At 41.2% G+C, this 17,768-nt stretch overlaps 1 protein-coding gene and 1 pseudogene across 2 annotated transcripts in view; one reads left to right on the top strand and one right to left on the bottom strand.

Moving 5' to 3' along the window:
* Positions 1–17,768, top strand: part of CYBRD1 (cytochrome b reductase 1) — a 35,526-nt gene that overhangs the window by 7,079 nt on the left and 10,679 nt on the right. The window contains exon 2 of the mRNA XM_082689188.1: positions 9,664–9,872. Within this exon, the coding sequence (XP_082545314.1) occupies positions 9,664–9,872 (209 nt within the window). The remainder of the gene's footprint in view (positions 1–9,663; positions 9,873–17,768) is intronic.
* Positions 1,870–5,158, bottom strand: LOC309843444 (G protein pathway suppressor 2 pseudogene; annotated as a pseudogene). Its single transcript has 2 exons — positions 5,089–5,158; positions 1,870–2,795 (listed from the first exon to the last, which is right to left on the bottom strand). The product of its transcript is annotated as a G protein pathway suppressor 2 pseudogene (transcript).

Raw genomic sequence — 17,768 nt, 5'->3', positions numbered from 1 at the left:
AAGGAACCAGTCTTGCCAGACACCTTGATTTTGGACTATTGGCCTTCAGAACTATGGGAGAAGACATTTCTGTTGTTTGAAGCCACTCCGTTTGTGCTAATTTATTATGGTAGCCCTAGGAAACCATCACAGCTTATAACAGTTTTGCATTCTGGGAAGCCCAAAGTTTGGCTTTATTGGGTATTTATAGAATTTTTATTGTTTCTCCCAGTCCATCAGGGGGTAATTTTTATTATAAATTGACGTTGCCTAATAACATTAATGTCAAGCCTCTGGTATCTGTTTATTAGGACAGTTAACCAAAGGTCAGATCCTCGTGCAACAAAAGGTAAATGCCGTGTGTGTGTGTGTGTGTGTGTGTGTGTGTGTGTGTGTGTGTGTGTTGAGGGCAGAGGGGGGATTGTAAAGAATTAGAGAGCGCCTACTCTGGACAAAATAGGAAACTTCTTAGCTGCAGCGGAATGTAGCTCTATGGGGATGCCAGCCCAAAGTGCCTAGAGCTTCCAATTATCCAGGAGAACCCAGATTTTTAAAAACTGGTTCAATCTAGGGGCGTCTGGGTGGCTAAGTGTGTTCAGGCCTTCGGCTCAGGTCATGATCTCAGGGTCCTGGGATCGAGCCCCGCATTGGGCTCTCTGCTCAGCGGGGAGCCTGCTTCCTCCTCTCTTTCTGCCTGCCTCTCTGCCTACTTGTGATCTGTCTGTCTAGTAAATAAATAAAATCTTTAAAAAGAAAAGAAAAGAAACCTGGTTCAATCTAAAAGTAAACCAGCCACAAAACCAAAACAAGGGACGCCTGGGTGGCTCAGTTGGTTGGACGACTGCCTTCGGCTCAGGTCATGATCCTGGAGTCCCGGGATCGAGTCCCGCATCGGGCTCTCAGCTCCACGGGGAGTCTGCTTCTCTCTCTGACCTTCTCCTTGCTCATGCTCTGTCTCACTTTCTCTCTCTCAAATAAATAAATATTAAAAAAAAAAAAACCCAAACATGATGCTGATCAAACAAAACACATCTATGGACCAAATCCAGTCCATACCTTCCAGTTTACAAGTGACTCCTGCTAGAGCTTCTCATCTTGATTTTGTGGGATTTAAAATTTTTCCCTTAAAAAGTAGAACAATCTTCTCTTTTAAGAAACTAGACCAGAAATCTTTGTTATAACTTCTTTTCTTCCTGTAGAATCTTTCTTAAAAAGCCAAAATAGGCTTTGAAATAACGATACAGACTTAGGCCATACTTTTCTAAGTTCATTCATTCATTCAGTTCTCATATCTCATGCTATTTAACTAGCATACATTAATTAAGCGCTTACTGCATGCCAGACACTGTAAAACAAAGGAGTAAAATGTAGTCTTGCCTACAAGTTGTTCCTATTTGAGTTTGCTAGAGCCGAATTATGGTTTCCTTTGGAAAACCTGAGCCATAGGATTTGAAGTTCAATGCCTGATTTTAGAGATTTTAGAGATCACAAAGAGGTGATGTCAGAGCCAGTACTATTTCTAATCTGTTATATTGATACGAGGCATAAGAAAATATAGCTGATGTTTCTAACAATGCAGGATTTCTGGATATTTATAAATGTCTAGCAATTAATTGGATTTTTCTCTCCTCACACACTATTTGTTACCAACTAGCCGCCTTTGTGATTTCAGTCACTTCAAAGAGATGTTTAAGTGCCAAGATACTAAAACAAATCTTCCAAATCATCCAAATCACTTCCTGCATTTTGATTCTCTAAAGGTTTTCAGTTACATGATATTCATGTGGTGAGACAGTTTGAATACACAGGCATGTTTCAAAATTTAGATTCTACCCCCCCACCCCCCCAACCCCCCACCCCCCGTGGCAGGTGGATTTTATTGGACTGGGACACACCGGGGATCCTCACCCATGGCAGAGAGTGGGGGACAGGTTGAAGATAAAAATCTGATAGTCACTTGTGGTAGGACCACAAATTCTGGGGCTTTGCTGGATAAAGGGGAAGTGAGAACCAGGTTGCCTGGTAACTGGGAGGCCCGACTTTACTGCTGGTTGCCTGTTCCCCAGAAGCTGGAGGGAGGCAGAGAGTCCGGAGGGTGCATGCAGAGCTTGGGGATACATAGGGTGCAGGAAGAGTCAGAAAAACCAGTCTGTTGGTTTCATCTGCCTTTGTAAGGACAGCCTACCGCCAGGCTGTAGGAAACCTGTCTGGGTGGGCGGAAAGTGCCCTGCGTGGAGCTGTGGCTGTGGCTGAGACAGGTACCATGCGGCCGGAAACGCCGAAGGTGCTCTGAGCAGCAGACTGGGCCTAACGGCTGGCTAAGTGGGTCCATAGTGAGGCAGGCGGTTCCGTAGGCACTGCTGGGGCCGCCTTGGAATTGACGGGGCTCTGGGCTCCCTGCAAAAGCAGCTGCTGAGCCCACGTAGTGCCGGGTTCCAAGCACTTGGCGTCTGAACATCTGCTTGGTCCTCTCAGCCACCAGGAGGGTACCTTCCAAGGCTCTTCCAGGGTCTTCCAGGGCTCTTTTGCACGCCGAGGAGGTGAGCCCCTGTGTGAGCAACCAGGCTCTGCGGGGCGCAGCTGACGGCAGAGCGGTCAGGTCCCTCTTCGCGCCCGTTCCTCCTCCTCACGTCGAACTTTTCTTGAGCTGCAGGAAAAGCTGGTGCTTCTCTTCCTCTAGGGCCCAAAGCTTCTCCTAAAACTTCAGATTTGTTCCTTGGGCTCCTGCAGTGACATTCTCACGTCCATCTCCTTTTTCTTCCTTCTCCTCTGCTCCTCCTTCATCTTCTGTTCTATCATCTTGTCCCCCTCTTCCTCTTAGGGGGGTTTGCGCACAGACTCCATCTCGATGTTCTGGTGCAACACCCTGGGGGCCAGGAGGCTCCAGAAGGGCAGACATGGTGCTGCCGGGGGCCCTTGAGAGGGTGAGGTAGGCACCCGGCTCTGTCACTGCCAGACGTGGGACCGGCCCTGCCCAGAGGTGGGCACTCAGGGGGTCACAATTGGCAGTGCCCGGTGGCAAAGCCTGCAGGCCTCCGCTGCTACCGCATCACCGGGTCCCTGGCCCCGCCAGCCCCGAGTGCTCCACCTGCGCAGTGCCTGCAGGCTGGGGGTCTCAGGCCTCTGCGCTTCAGAGTTCAGATTCTCTTTGTGAGCCACTGCAGGAATCTAAGAAGATTATTTTATTTTAAGATTTTATTTATTTACTTGTCAGAGCTCAAGCAGGGGGAGCGGCAGGCAGAGGGAGAAGCAGACTCCCCGGGGACTTGATTGCAAGACCCTGGGATCATAACCTGAGTCAAAGACGCTTAACTGACTGAACCATCCAGGCGTCCCCCCCAAGAAGATTATTTTAAAACGGTTCTCAGGGGGCGCCTAGGTGGCTCAGTGGGTTAAAGCCTCTGCCTTCGGCTCAGGTCATGATCCCAGGGTCCTGGAATCGAGCCCCGCGTGGGGCTCTCTGCTCTGTGGGGAGCCTGCTTCCCCCTCTCTCTCTCCCTGCCTCTCTGCCTACTTGTGATCTCTGTCTGTCAAATAAATAAACAAAATCTTAAAAAATAAATAAATAAATAAAAATAAAACGGTTCTCTGCTTATACGTGTTTTGTTTTAAGATTTATTTATTTGAGAGAGAGAGAGAGAGAGAGAGAGAACATGAACAGGGTGAGGGGCAGAGGGAGAAGTAGGCTCTCCACTAAGCAGGTAGCCCAATACGGACTTGATCCCAGGACTCCAGAACCAAGCCCTGAGCCGCAGGCAGACGTCTGACTGACTGAGCCACCCAGTCACCCCTGCTTTTACGTTTAACCTTGAGGTCTTTGGATACTTTCTGGCACATTTTTTGGGTGCACAGGGAAATTAGTTGATAATACTGCTTGGAGCCTATACCAAAGATGTCAAAATAATGCTTTATTCAAAGAGTTAAGAAAAGTGTAATAGGTACCCCATATTTAATTAGAATGTATAAGCGTTTAAAATTAGCGTATAAAATTACAATGTACTTCAAACAATAACTTACTCTTATTTTATTTTGGGGTTCACTCAAAGCTAATGTAAAGCTGTTAAGTGGGCCCGAGTGTAGAGTACCTATTACTTACTTAAAAAGACCATTTGGTCTTATATGAACTAACACTTGGATCAGCAGTACAAATTGTCTTGAGTTTTTGATTCATGCATTTTAAAAGAGGATCTGCTCATTTCCTGGGGAATACTGAATAAGTTACTGTACTTCATTAAATTTATTCATTCAACATACACTTAATGATTTCTACAGTGTGCTAAATGCTGAGATATGGCAGTGAACGAAATAGATATGCTCCTACCTCCATGAATCACAAGATTTGAGCACAGAAGAGCTAGAATCAAACTGTTGTCTATCTTTGGGGACATTTCTCCTTCCAAGTGTCCCTTTCTCCACATATCCCTCGACAGATTCCAAATTTGCATTGCCTACGTCAAACCAGAGATTACATCTTTGAAAGTATATATTTTCACATATTCCTGAATTGATGAGGCAGTGAAGAGCTGAGAAATTTTCTAATAATTAAATTCCATTCAAGTTACTGCATTTTTCACCTTCATTTGTCCGAAAACCAATTAAATACAGGTGTTGATGTCCTTTTTCCTTTCTTCCCTTGCTTTCTTTTTAAGTTTATCAGAATAGCATATTCCACTACCAATAATTTTTCTTTTAAAAGATCTAACATGTATTTCTCATATATATGTGTTCATGTTTTCCATCATTTTCTGGGGGAAAAAATGGTCTTGCCAATGGGGGCCTCTAACAGAAAACCCTTGTTTCAGTTACAAGTAGCTGTTTGATGCCACTTCCCTTCCTCATGGGCTTATGAGACCTTTTTCTTCCTTCTCGCTGAACCTCAGGAATGGTGTCTAAGTAAATGCCAAGCCAAAGAAGCAAGAAATATTTAAATTCCGCTCTCCAGGAAGTTTTTATAACTGTTAAGAGTAGCTTTTTGTTTAAGAAATGTGGTTTGATTTGTTAAGGTTGCCCTTTCTCCTGAAGTCCACCATGGTTTGGTTATTTATACATTTTTAAAAACATGTAAACACCTTATGCAAACATGGTATTTTGCAGTTATCCCTCACTTACCTAGGGAGCTTTTGAATGATAGTGAACTATGTAGCAGAACTCCATAGCCAGGATGGGCAGAAAACTCCATGCCTCACTCACATGAGAACCTCTCCAATTTCCACCGACTTAGTAGAGATTAATTCACTCTTAGGTTTGTGAGCTTTAGAAAATATTGTTTTAACTTCAAAACTATTAGAAACTCTTTCAATCATACAGAAAATAACATAACCAATCCCCATGTATTCATCATTCTGATTTAACAGATGTTCTGATTTTTGCCAACATAAAGATTTATAAACTAGAACTTAAAGCTGGTAGGAATAAAAGATAATTCAGGATGATGGAGGGAGGGTAAGCACCCTAACCTGAGCAAGATACTTAAGAGGAGATTGAAGAACTCTAAACTAGATCCCGGGACTGGAAAACCGTAATTGCCTGGGCTTATGTGAATCAGAGACAAGCCCCTCTCCTGCTCAACGCCCCTAAGGGCTTTCTCTGGCAAGAGGATAATATGTTTCAATGGTAACCCCAAATCCACAGTAAAAGATTGAATTGCGTTCCTTTTGTGTTACTGCTGGAGAAGGAAAGCTAGTGTGCACCCAATCTAAAATCATTTAGGTAAATGTGAAAGGTTTAAAAATCCAGTTTTAACAGTTAAAGGGGGAAAGATTTTAGTTTTATCACATTCCTCTGTGACGCCTGTAGTATTTAGAAGAGTAAAGATTCTTTGCTGAACATTTTTGTAGCTATTTTATCGAAGAACCACATACATGCAGAAAAATATCTAAATCATAAGTTACATGTTTTTATAACGTGAACACATTCATGTACCCGAACCATGAAACAACATCCCAGGCATCTGAGAATTAACCATCATAACATCTCTCAGTCATGATAACTACTCCTGACTTCTAACATCAGAGGCTAGTTTTGACTTTGGAAAAAATGCAATGTAACAGGATCCAGATGGGGGAGAAAAAGCTGTTGTGATTTATTGTTCATAATTTGCTTTCCAAGCAAACATATTCCAAGTATTTCCTTTTCATATGTAGATGTTCAAGTTTCCTCATCTAAGATGAGGGCAATGTCTGAGTGATAGGATGGCAATGAAGATGATGACGACAATAATAATATTAATTTTAAAACACTTACTAAGATTACACAAGCTACTTAACCTCTCTGTGCCTTAGCTTCCTCCTCTGTATGATGCTCATGGTAACGGTAATCATCCCTTCCTCACAGAGTTGAGGTAAGAATTATAATGTAAATGTAAACAAGTAGAGCACTTAGCATGGCACCTCCTATCTAGCAAGGGCTCAGTTGTGTGTGTGTGTGTGTGTGTAATAAATGAGGTTAACTCAGAAGAGGGTGAGATGATTGCTAGATTTTCATATTATTTCATATTCATTTTTATTTTACTACTGCCTGATCACACATACTGCAAAATGCTCCCTACCATGTGGATGAAAGGTCACAAAGGCATTGGGTCAAGAGGCATTTGTTTTTCTTGAGAACTAGAAAATCCTATATGGTGTGCCACTGAATCAGAGGAGAAAAAGCATAAGGAGGGGAGGCTGTGTGTTTGAGTTGACTTCAATTTTATTTCTAGACTTTGATCAGCCTGCAGAGAGTATTTTATATTTATTTTAAAAACACTTAATGGGTCACATACACAAATAAAACTAATGAAATATGAATTAGGTCAGTGGATTATATTGACGTCAGTTTCTTAGTTGTGATATTGTACTATGGTTATGTAAGATGTTACCATTGGTAACACCAGGTGTTGCTAGCTGTATGAAGAGTATATGGGCTCTATCTGTATTATTTCTTCTTTCTTTCTTTCTTTCTTTCTTTCTATCTTTCTTTTTTTTTTTTTAATTTATTTGACACAGAGAAGTAGGAAGAGCAGCAGGCAGAGAGAGAGGGGGAAGCAGGCTCCCCGCTGAGCAGAGAGCCCGATGCGGGGCTCGATCCCAGGACCCAGAGATCATAACCTGAGCCAAAGGTAGAAGCCCAATCCACTGAGCCACCCAGGCACCCCAATATGCAGATTTACAACTGTGTGGGGATCATTACCCCTAACTTTGCTCAAGGATCAAGCACTATAACCTTGTTTAAGGATCAGCGGGTCTACCTGGTTGCACTAAATGGCTTGAAAAGATTCACCAAATATAGAAATGATTATCCGAAAAGTCCCCACGTCCTCAAGGAAGTATAACCAATCATAGTCATAAGATATCCATATATGCACTAAAATTAGTAAGTAGCAATTCTTCAGACTTTGGATTAGAAAAGAATCCTGTCTTAATGGTGAGGGCTGTCAAGTGTTGCGGAATAGAATGAAAGGATAGGAAGATTGACATTTTGTGCTGAAAGTTTAAAGAGGCTGAATTCACATCTTTCTTTGTGGGTTTATATGTGTCTCTGCCTGAGAATGGATTAGATAATCTCATACATTTTTGTGATCCTATGAAGTTCTTTATATTCAAATTATAAATGTCTTTAGTAGGAATGCGCCCTTTTTTTTTTTCTTACTATAACTAAGCAATATACAGGATACACTGTGGATATAATGGAATCTATCTTGCAAGGAAATATTCTTCAAACTTTTTCAACCTGCCCTACATTTTTAGATCCCTAAATTTTCCCTGACATGGACCAGAGATGTGGGAATGAGGGTAGGTAGCAGCAGGATATTGTCTTCAGAACAAAAATTAATCACATGCTGGTTAAGGTGACCATATAATCTGTTGCTTAAACCAGGACACTTAAAAAAAAATGCTTTCAAAAATGTTTTTGTTAGGGGCTCCTGGGTGGCTCAGTGGGTTGGGCCTCTGCTTCAGCAACAGTCGTGGTCTCAGCGTCCTGGAATAGAGCCCCGCATCGGGCTTTCTGCTTGGCAGGGAGACTGCTTCCCCCTCTCTCTCTCTCTGCCTGCCTCTCTACCTCCTTGTGATCTCTGTCTGTCAAATAAATAAATAAATAAATCTTTTTTAAAAAATGTCTTTGTTGAAGTTTAATCTACATGCAAGAAAGTGTACACTGATTCTCCCCTCAGTGAAAACTGATGTAACCTGCACCCAGATGGAGAAACAGAGTATTAGCAGGAAGCTAGGAATCCCTTGTATGTTCCTTTCCAGTTACTGCGCCCTTTCCTCACAAGGGTAACCAATATCCTGACTTTTCTTATTGCAGACATGAGTTTTTCTTCTTTTTATACTTTGTATAAATTGAATCCATACAGTACATACTTGTTTATGTCTCATTACTTGGCATCAACATTATAGGTGGATTCATATTCTTGGGTGAAGTTCTAGTTATAGATTATTATATATATTATGTATATATATTTTATACATAATACATATATATTATATATAGTTATTATTCATTCTCTTTATTGTGTATTATTCTATGGTGTGAATATATCACAATTTATTTTTTTAATTTTTTTTTTAAGATTTTATTGATTTGACAGAGATTACAAGTAGGCAGAGAGGTAGGCAGAAAGAGAGGGGGAGGAAGCAGGCTCCCTGCTGAGCAGAGAGTCAAATGCAGGGCTGGATCCTAGGACCCTGAGATCATGACCTGAGCTGAAGGCAGAGGCTCAACCCACTGAGCCACCCAGGTGCCCATATCACAATTTATTTATTCATATTATTCAATATGGTCATTTGGGGAGTCTCTAGTTTTTGGCCACTACAAATGGTGCTGCTAATAATGTTCTAGTGCATGTCTTTTGGTGAACATAAATACATACTTCTTTGGAGAATATACCCAGGAGTAGAATTGCTGGATCATAAGTTATGCTCAAGTTTAGCTTGAATAAATACTGCTGGTTTTCCAGAGTGTTTGTTCTCATATATCTCCTGCTGTGGAACATGAGAGCTCTGATTGCTTTCCATCCTCTCCAATACTTGGTATTTTTCATGTTTAGCCATTCAGATATATAGTAGACATAGTCTTATTTGACTTTAATTTGCATTTCTCTGTTGGCTAATGAAGTTGATATTTTACTTATGTTTCTCTTTCTATTTTTGGATGTAGTTTTTGGTAAAATACTGGGATATATTCTTTTGTCTATTTAGATCGTGTTGCATATTTTTCTATTCCTTAGTTTATCTTTTCTCATCAAAGTAAGATGCACACACACAGAACCAGTCATAAGATTAATAATTTAGTTTTGAATTTGCTGAGCTTGAGATATATGGAGGCATATATACAGAGATGTCAAGAAGCTGTTGCATTATGTGGATCTGGAGTTCAGAAGGAGTTCTGGGCTGGAGATATGAATTTTGGAGTCCCTGCCATGTAAATGGCATCTCAGTGAAAGAGTGAATGAGGTCACCCACAGAGAAAAAGTCTTAGAACTGAGCCTGAGAGCCACCAGAGTTTGTTCATACGTTGGGAGTAAAGAAGATGCTGGCAAAAGAGCCCAAAAAGGAATTCTTGAAAGGCAGGGAAGAGGGGAGAAGCAGAAGCCATGTGAAAATGGTTTCATGCAAGGGAGTGTTAAGTGCATCAAAATGTTCAACTTATGTTGATTTAAAAAAGCAACACCTCATTCTGTCCCTCTTCGTCTCTTTCTAGCCATCATCGTCTACAGACTGCCATGGACCTGGAAATGCAGCAAGCTCCTGATGAAGTCCATCCACGCAGGGTTACACACCATTGCCGCCATTCTCGTAATTATTGCTCTGGTGTCTGTTTTTGATTTCCACAATGCCCTGAATATCCCCAACATGTACAGTCTACACAGCTGGGTCGGACTGACGGTTGTCATACTCTACATCTTACAGGTCAGTCTTTTGGTGTGTTTATAAACACGTTTTAAAAAGTAAAACACTTCAGATACCAGAGATGTTTTCTATACATTCATATTTCTTGGAAATCGCCTTGTCATTCCCCTACTAGACTCTGCTCCGTTTTCTTTCCATTCAGTATTGTTCCCTGAGGGGCCACCAGAACTGCAGAATTCAGTCTTGAGTGTGTGAGTTTAGATATGGGCATATCTATGTAGGGAAACTGCCATCTCCATAATGCAGAGGCTGCCATTATGTAGACTTCAAGTTCCATGTGCCAAATAAACAAGCATAGGTAAGAGCTACAGATTTCTTCCCCAGGTTTCCTATCACTTCTATTTTCTAACTTTATGAATGAAGATGTAAATTTTACTTCTCTGGTAGATTTTGTAGGCTCAGCGATTAGTTTAGTTTTCCCCTTTCCTCACTTAGTAAAAACACATACTTCGGAGAGTACTGTTTTTAAACATAAGTTAATGGAGTTTGAAAGGGATGTGGCTGTTCTAGGTCACTGAAGGGAAAGGTTAATTTTAGAAGTCTTTTTGGTGTTAACCACCTTGATGAAAAATCTTTTTTTTTTTTTTAAGTTTTGTTGTTGTTGTTGTTGTTTAAGATTTTATTTATTTATTTACTTGACAGAGAGAAAGATCACAAGTAGACAGAGAGGCAGGCAGAGAGAGAGGGGGGAAGCAGGCTCCCTGCTGAGCAGAAAGCCTGATGTGGGGCTCGGTTCCAGGACCCTGAGATCATGACCTGAGCCAAAGGCAGAGGCTTAACCCACTGAGCCACCCAGGTGCCCCTTGATGAAAAATCTTTGTCAACTATGTCAATTCATTTCCCTTGCCTTGTACAGCATATATCCAGCTACGTAATTGGGATATCAATGTAAACTTCAGTTTTCTGTGAATAAAGGAGAAGAAACTGGAGTGAATCTACAAAACCCCAAGGCATATCTTTTTTTTTTTTTTAAGATTGATTTATTTATTTGAGAGAGAGAGAGAGAGAGAGAAAACATGGGAGTAAAGGACAGACGAAAATGGAGAGAGGATCTTAAGCAGACTCTGTGCTGAGCACAGAGCTCAACATGGGGCTCAATCTCATGACCCTGAGATCGTGACCTGAGATCATGACCTGAGCAAAAACCAAGAATCTCTCAGCCAACTGTACCACCCAGACACCTCCTGCAATAAGGCATATCTTAAAATATGACCTCTTAGAAAAAGACCTCTTACCAGGTATCTGTCATTTTTCTTTTTAAAGAAAGGCTTTTAAAGACATAAAGCTTCTTGAATTTTAATTAAATAAAAGTGAATGTATGTATGGACTGTATTGATTATTTCAGTTTGCATTACCATTGAAGGACCCCAGGTCAGAACTATAGTATAGCCTATAAGTTTTAACATTCTTTTTATAACCAGCTTATGCTAACTAAGAAACTGTGGCCAGCTGACCATAGATAAGGGAGTCAACAAGCAGCACAACAGGATAACGAATAGCAAAAATCTGTGTTTAACCCAGCTGTTTCTGGCTTCTGTATAATAATGCTTCTAATGCTTTGCTAAGAAATGAAAAATTGCTTAAACCCTCGCTTGCTGTGTAATCAAATAAAGTTATACCCTTCCCCTGTTAAGAATTTCCCCTACTACTAAGTAAAATTGATAAGGGTTGCCTCCCGTACCAAGGCCGGAGACGTGCGGTTCAGCACCTACGCTAGCTGGAGACGTGCGGTTCAGCACGTATACAGATAAAGGTTAGAAACGTGCAATTCAACACGTACCCTCTACTGTACACTACCTGAACGGTGACTGGCCAGAATGTATGGTTGATTTTAAAGGATTGGCTACCTGTGTGTAGGCCTTACTGTAATGCTTTGAAATTACTGGCTAGAAAAGTGAGGGCTCTGATGTAATGGACTGTAAAATTCTATATTAAGTCATTCCCGAAACAGATCGGGGCTCTCAGACACTGACCCATCCCTCGTGGATTCCGTGGTCAAGTGTCCCTGGGAGTCTGAGCATGCCCGAATAAAATCCTCTTGCTTATTGCATCCAGTGGTCTGTGAGTGCGGCCTTGGGTGCAGGTCCCCTAGGGTCTTTCACCATGACTGGAGCTAGGGATCAGAGAATGAAAAGGGGCTAGACAGGATGGGAGCACAGAGAAAACCCTGGATCAGACACTATCTTACTGATAAGGAAAAAGAAAAGTATCTCTAATTGGATACCTGAGCTTAGCTCAGACCTCCTGTCCTCAAGGTTGATTTTCCCTCCGTGTTTTCTCATCTGGGAGGCAGCAGCTTTTCTCCCCCAGCAGCTGGCGGATCCTCCCTGTTCAGAGAATAAGAGGCAAGAACAAAGGCCATTGAGATGCTGCCAGTTGCTTTAGGGCCCCCCTTGGCTTCCTGGTGTCTCTTCAGAACTTTCCTCAGCTCCGTGTTCTGCTCTCAGCTGTCCATTCCCCTCACTTTGTCTCCATTCCTCTGCACCACTTCAGAATGCCAAACACAGAAGCCAGAGCTCTGTGTGAAGCGTTCTGCTTCTCTCTCCTGGTCCTTCTTGGGAGATGGCCTTTGCCGGGGCTGAGGAGGCAGGAGTTACACAACCAGTGGCAGAGCTGGGACTCATGCCCAAGTCCGCAGCCCTCCCCACGAGCACTTAGTTCTGCTCTTCCCATGATGTCTCCATGATCACTCAGCTAGCCTTCGAGCATCCTCATCTGGAGGGTGTATCTCTGAAGAATAGAATGGAAACCACCCCAAAGCTATGTAGCTTTTTCTTTCCTGTGAGAGAGTTCTGTGGTTCTGAGTGCAGTAATTAAATGGGACTAGATAAAATACCTTAATGGAGTCATGTGGTTGTATAGAGCTGTCCAGATAATTCAAGATTATCGCCCAATCATAAGATCCATAAACTAATTACATTTACAAAGTGTCTTTTGCCACGTAACATAACATATTCACAGCTTTCAGTGATTAGGGTGTAAATATCTTTGCACGTGTTGGGGGCAGCATGATTCAGCCTACCACAACTATGAATAAAAAAGTAGAAGAAATTCTAAATGAGATGAAAAGCTGATTCTTTAAAAAAAATAGACAAACCATTGCAAACCTGATTAAGGAAAAACAAAATATACAAACTTCAGAATAAGAAAGAAATATAATCATAGTTACAAATAATATTTTGAAATTAGGACAGGTTATTAAATTTTAATACACAGTAATATACTTAAAAATCTTAAAGAAGAAAGGACTATTTTCTTGCTAAATATAAACTACCAGATTTGATCCAAGAGGAATTAGAAAACATAAACTGGCTAATAATATTAGACAAAATTGGAAAGTTTGTTTGAAATCTATCACTAAAAAAGGCATTGGGTCCTTACTGTTTTATACTTTTGAACTTCTAGGAACAGGTACTTTCAACTATTCCAGAACACTGAGAGAAAACAAATTTTCTTTGATATGACCCCATTGTGCATTACATACCACACCCAAGATGGCGGCTCCAATGAGATACGTCTTTCCTAACATCCAGCATCAAACACCAGCTGAAACTGAAACACTGAAGACATTTCTGTCAAATTGTCATTCAACTTTACCATGGAAATGTTAGCTACAAGATGAAGAAAAAATCAGTATAAATAATAGAGAATTATGACCTTTTTTTGATTTGCGGATCATGTAACATATGTCTAGTAACCCAAGAGATGGCTAGAGTAATACGAGCATTTGGAAAGGTGGCTGGGTATAAGATAGTCATTCATAATTCATTAACTTTTGCCTAAACTGGAAATAGCCACTTAGAATAAGAAGTAGAATTCATTTAAAATATAGATATAAAATTATAAAATACCTAGGGATAAACTGAACAATGGAGGGTATAAAATCTATATGTAGAATACGTAAAATACTACAAAATCTTATTGAGAAAACATGGTATAATTAGAGAGATACCATATTACTAAAAGAGAAAAATTAATATGGACATTATCTGTCCCTCTTCAATCATATTTATGTTTCATATCATTCTCATTTTAAGCCCAATGGGAGTCTTAAACTTGCAGAGCAAATACCAAGGATAATAAAAAAATTTTTGAAAAAGAAGTGAAGGGATACTTGCCTTATCCAAAACAAGTTATTAACACAAAGGTAAACAAAATATAGTCATGGAAAGACCAGAGAGAACAAAAATGGTCCAAGTATGTAGGAGAGCTTTTTTTTTTAAATGACACTATAGTGTTTCAATTTAGTGGGAAAAAATGCTTATTTAATAAATGTTACCATCAGGGGCACCCGGGTGGCTCAATCCATTGGGCATCTGTCTGCCTTCCACTTGGGTCATGATCCTGGGCTCCTGGGATTGAGCCCGGCATTGGGCTTCCTGCTCAGCTGGCAGTCTGCATATCCCTCTCCCTCTGCACCCACCTTGTTCGTGTGCATGCGCACACACACTCACTCTCTCTCCCAAATAAATAATATCTTTTTAAAAAAAGTTATCATCATAATTGGTTTTCCATTTGGGAGAAACCAAATAAATAAGCAAAACAACTCTGCATATAAAACAAAAGAAAATAGATTCTAGATAGATTAAAGTCCTAAATATGAAAAAAAAAAAAAAAGCCAATGAAAAGAGAAGAAAAAAATTAAGAAGCATATAATCTGATTTTGGGGAGTCCATAAGGTTGATAAGAAATCCAGAAGCCGTAAAGGAAAAGAAAGACCTATTGGATTACATAACATTTTTTAAAAATTATATGGGACGAAAGATATCAAGGTCAACAGAAACTGCACCAGGGGATATGAGGAATAATCAAGTCGTGTGTTAAGGGTTAACGCATTTAACATATAAAACAGTTTTCTCTTTTTGTTTTAAGATTTTATTTATTTGTCAGAGAGAAAGTGCACAAGCAGGGGGAGTGGCAGACAGAGGGAGAAACAGGCTCCCCGCTGAGCAGGGGCTGTAGGACCCCATTCCAGGACCCAGGGATCATGACCTGAGCTGAAGGCAGGCGCTTAACTGACTGAGCCACCCAGGTGCCCCTAATATATAAAACAACTCCCAAAAATTAGTGATAAAAAGGCAACCTCATAGAAGAATAAACAGAAAATTTGAATAGGCAGGTCAAAGAAGAAAAACTTAAATTACCAATAAGCATATTGGTAATATGCTTACCTCACTAAGGTAATATGCTAAGGTAATAAGCCAAGGTAATATAATAAGGTAATATGCTAACCTCACTAAAAAGTTAGGAAAATGTAAGTGAGGACAATAAAATGGTCATTTTCCCCCACAAGATTATCACAACAACAGTGGTGATGTTCCTTGCTGCCAAGGGTGTGAGGTAAAGGGTGCTCTCTTCTGCTTTTCCACTGCTGGCAGGAAAATACATTGTTACCAAATTTTAGGGAAGTAGTTTGTTAATAGCTACTATTTTTTTTTTTTTTAATTTGGTTACCCTTAACCTAACAATCCCACATTTGGAGAGAGTGGAAATTAAAAATACTATAACATAAGGAACTCTAAAAAGGATTTTTAGTGGGGCACTGTTTATGCAGGCAGGAAACAAGAAGCAACTGAAATCTCCATCAATAGGAATGGTTAAATAATCTGGGGTAAATCAGTGGTGGATATTATAAAGCTATTACAAGGAATGTAGCTCTGTCTACTGACCAAAGTAAAATCATCATACGTTCTTCAGTATAAAAAATACTGAAGAGGGATGCTTGGGTGGCTCAGTCACTTAAGCGGCTGCCTTCGGCTCAATTCATGATCCCAGGATCTTGGGATCGAGTCCTGCATTGGGCTTCCTGCTCAGTGGGGAGTCTGCTTCTCCCTCTGCTTGCTGCTTCCCCTGCTTGTGCTCTCTCTCTCTGACAAATGAGTAAGTAAAATTAAAAAAAAAAAAATACTGAAGGGTAAAATGTATAGTAAAATGTCATTTAAAAAAAGACAAAAAAAGGAGAGGCACCTGGGTGGCTCAGTCAGTTAAGCATCTGCCCTTGGTTCAGGTCATGATCCTAGGTCCTGGGTTCAAGCCCCATGTCAGGCTCCCTGCTCTGCCTGAAGCTTGCTTCTCCCTCTCCCTCTGCCCTTCCCCACTGCTCATGCTTGCTCGATGTCTCTCTCTCTCTCAAATAAATAAATAAAATCTTAAAAAAAAATAAAGGAAAGAGAGAAAGAAAAAAAGCATATATGTGTTGATGTGTAAAGAAGGGTGTGGGAGAATATACCACACTACTACATCGTGGGAGTGGGTAGGATTGGTTGGGGGGGGAGTATTTTTAAATATGTCTTGTTTGACTTGTTTGAACATGTGGCTCATTTGTTTTAAATATAAGTAAGTCATATGTTACATAAAAATCATATATACATAGTTTTTTTTTAAGATTTTATTTATTTGAGAGAAAGGTAGAGCGCACAAGCTGGGGGAGGGGCAGAGGGAGAGAGAGAAGCAGACACCCTACTTCTGCTCAGTGAGCCGGACTCAGGGCTCGATCCCAGAATCCTGGGATCATGACCTGAGCCCAAGGCAGATATCTAACTGACTGAGCCACCCAGGCGCGCCCCTGCATAGTTTCTAAAACTAAACAAGCAAATGGGTGCCCCTTACCACAGTTGTGAGTACTCACATTGTGCTTGGTGCCTGTGGTTGAGGTGAACATGTCCTGTCAGGGAAAGAGGACTCCATTCCAGCTTTACTGCTTTGTTGCATGTCGGCTGTTTTCAAGTTATTTGCATTGCTTCTCCATGGAAGTGGCAGAATCGATCACCCAGGTGTGCTCAGGAAATGATTACATTGAAGAACATTTCCTTTCCCAGAGGAAAGAAACCAATTGTCAACTTGCTTTCTTCACTTCAAGCTCCCTCCTTACTATGATTTACAAAGATTCCTGCCTGCATAGTCTTAGTTGTAAAAATTGATGAGCCACAAAAATACGCTTCACCTGAGATCTGCTTCTGTCAGATTTCTGAAGTCAAAAGTACAAAAGGGAAGCAGTATCTCTGTCTGAACCAAGATGAGTTCTAGGCAGAGGTTTTTGGAGCTGCCACTTGTAGGTGGAGAACAGGAAGCCCCAGTTTCCTGGAGCAGCAGCAGCTGCAGTCTTTCTGCCGGCTTCCCTGGCCCCCGCTGCCTGCACTAAAGTTCCAGAGTTTAACTGTGTGTGGACCATTCACCGAGTTTGAGGTTGGTTTGCACTCCCTGCCCCCACCCAAGAACACTTCAGGAAGCAGTCCTACTACAGAGTATGAAGAGCGCAGAAGAGATGGTCAAGTTCAGATCCTCTTACCTTAGTGCTTAAGGTGGGCTTAGCTTCCCTGTCAGGATTTATCCACCAAGTGAAGCCAGTGTCAGGTGATTTCAGCAAGTAAAGGAAAGAAGGAGACAAGGAACAAAGGCCACAACCAGAAAAGGCTGAAAGGTCTTCCTCCTTCCTCAAGTTTCGCTATGGATTATAAAGCGTTTCAAGTGTAGAATTCTTTTCAATTTGTGACATCTAGCCTCTGGGACATTTTTTAAAAATAACAAACTATCAGAGGTCCAAACTGTACTCTGACTGGGCTGTGTTGTTGCATATCTGACCTCTGCTCCCCTCAGCCTGTTGCCGGGGTGGAAATAGGTGGATCCTACGATCCTTGAACCTACCCCCAAAAAGAGAGGGCCCATCTTTCCTGAGTCCATAGATTAAATTCCATAAAAATGTGTTTGGGTCTACTTGTCTGTTAGATGTTTTCTTGAGTGAGGACTTGGGCCCAGGGTTGGACCAGCCTGGATCATCTAATCTGCTGCCTGCCCCCTGCCGAATCCCACAGCCCTGAAAACAAACACAGTAATGATTCCCCTGCCAAGCAGAGATCCTTTGTTTACCCTTTCGAGGAAGAAATTAAGCTGAAATTT

This window comes from Mustela nivalis, assembly GCF_964662115.1.
Source record: "Mustela nivalis genome assembly, chromosome: 11".
In the NCBI taxonomy this organism is placed as follows: domain Eukaryota; kingdom Metazoa; phylum Chordata; class Mammalia; order Carnivora; family Mustelidae; genus Mustela; species Mustela nivalis.
This window is presented reverse-complemented; position numbering and strand designations above follow the sequence as displayed.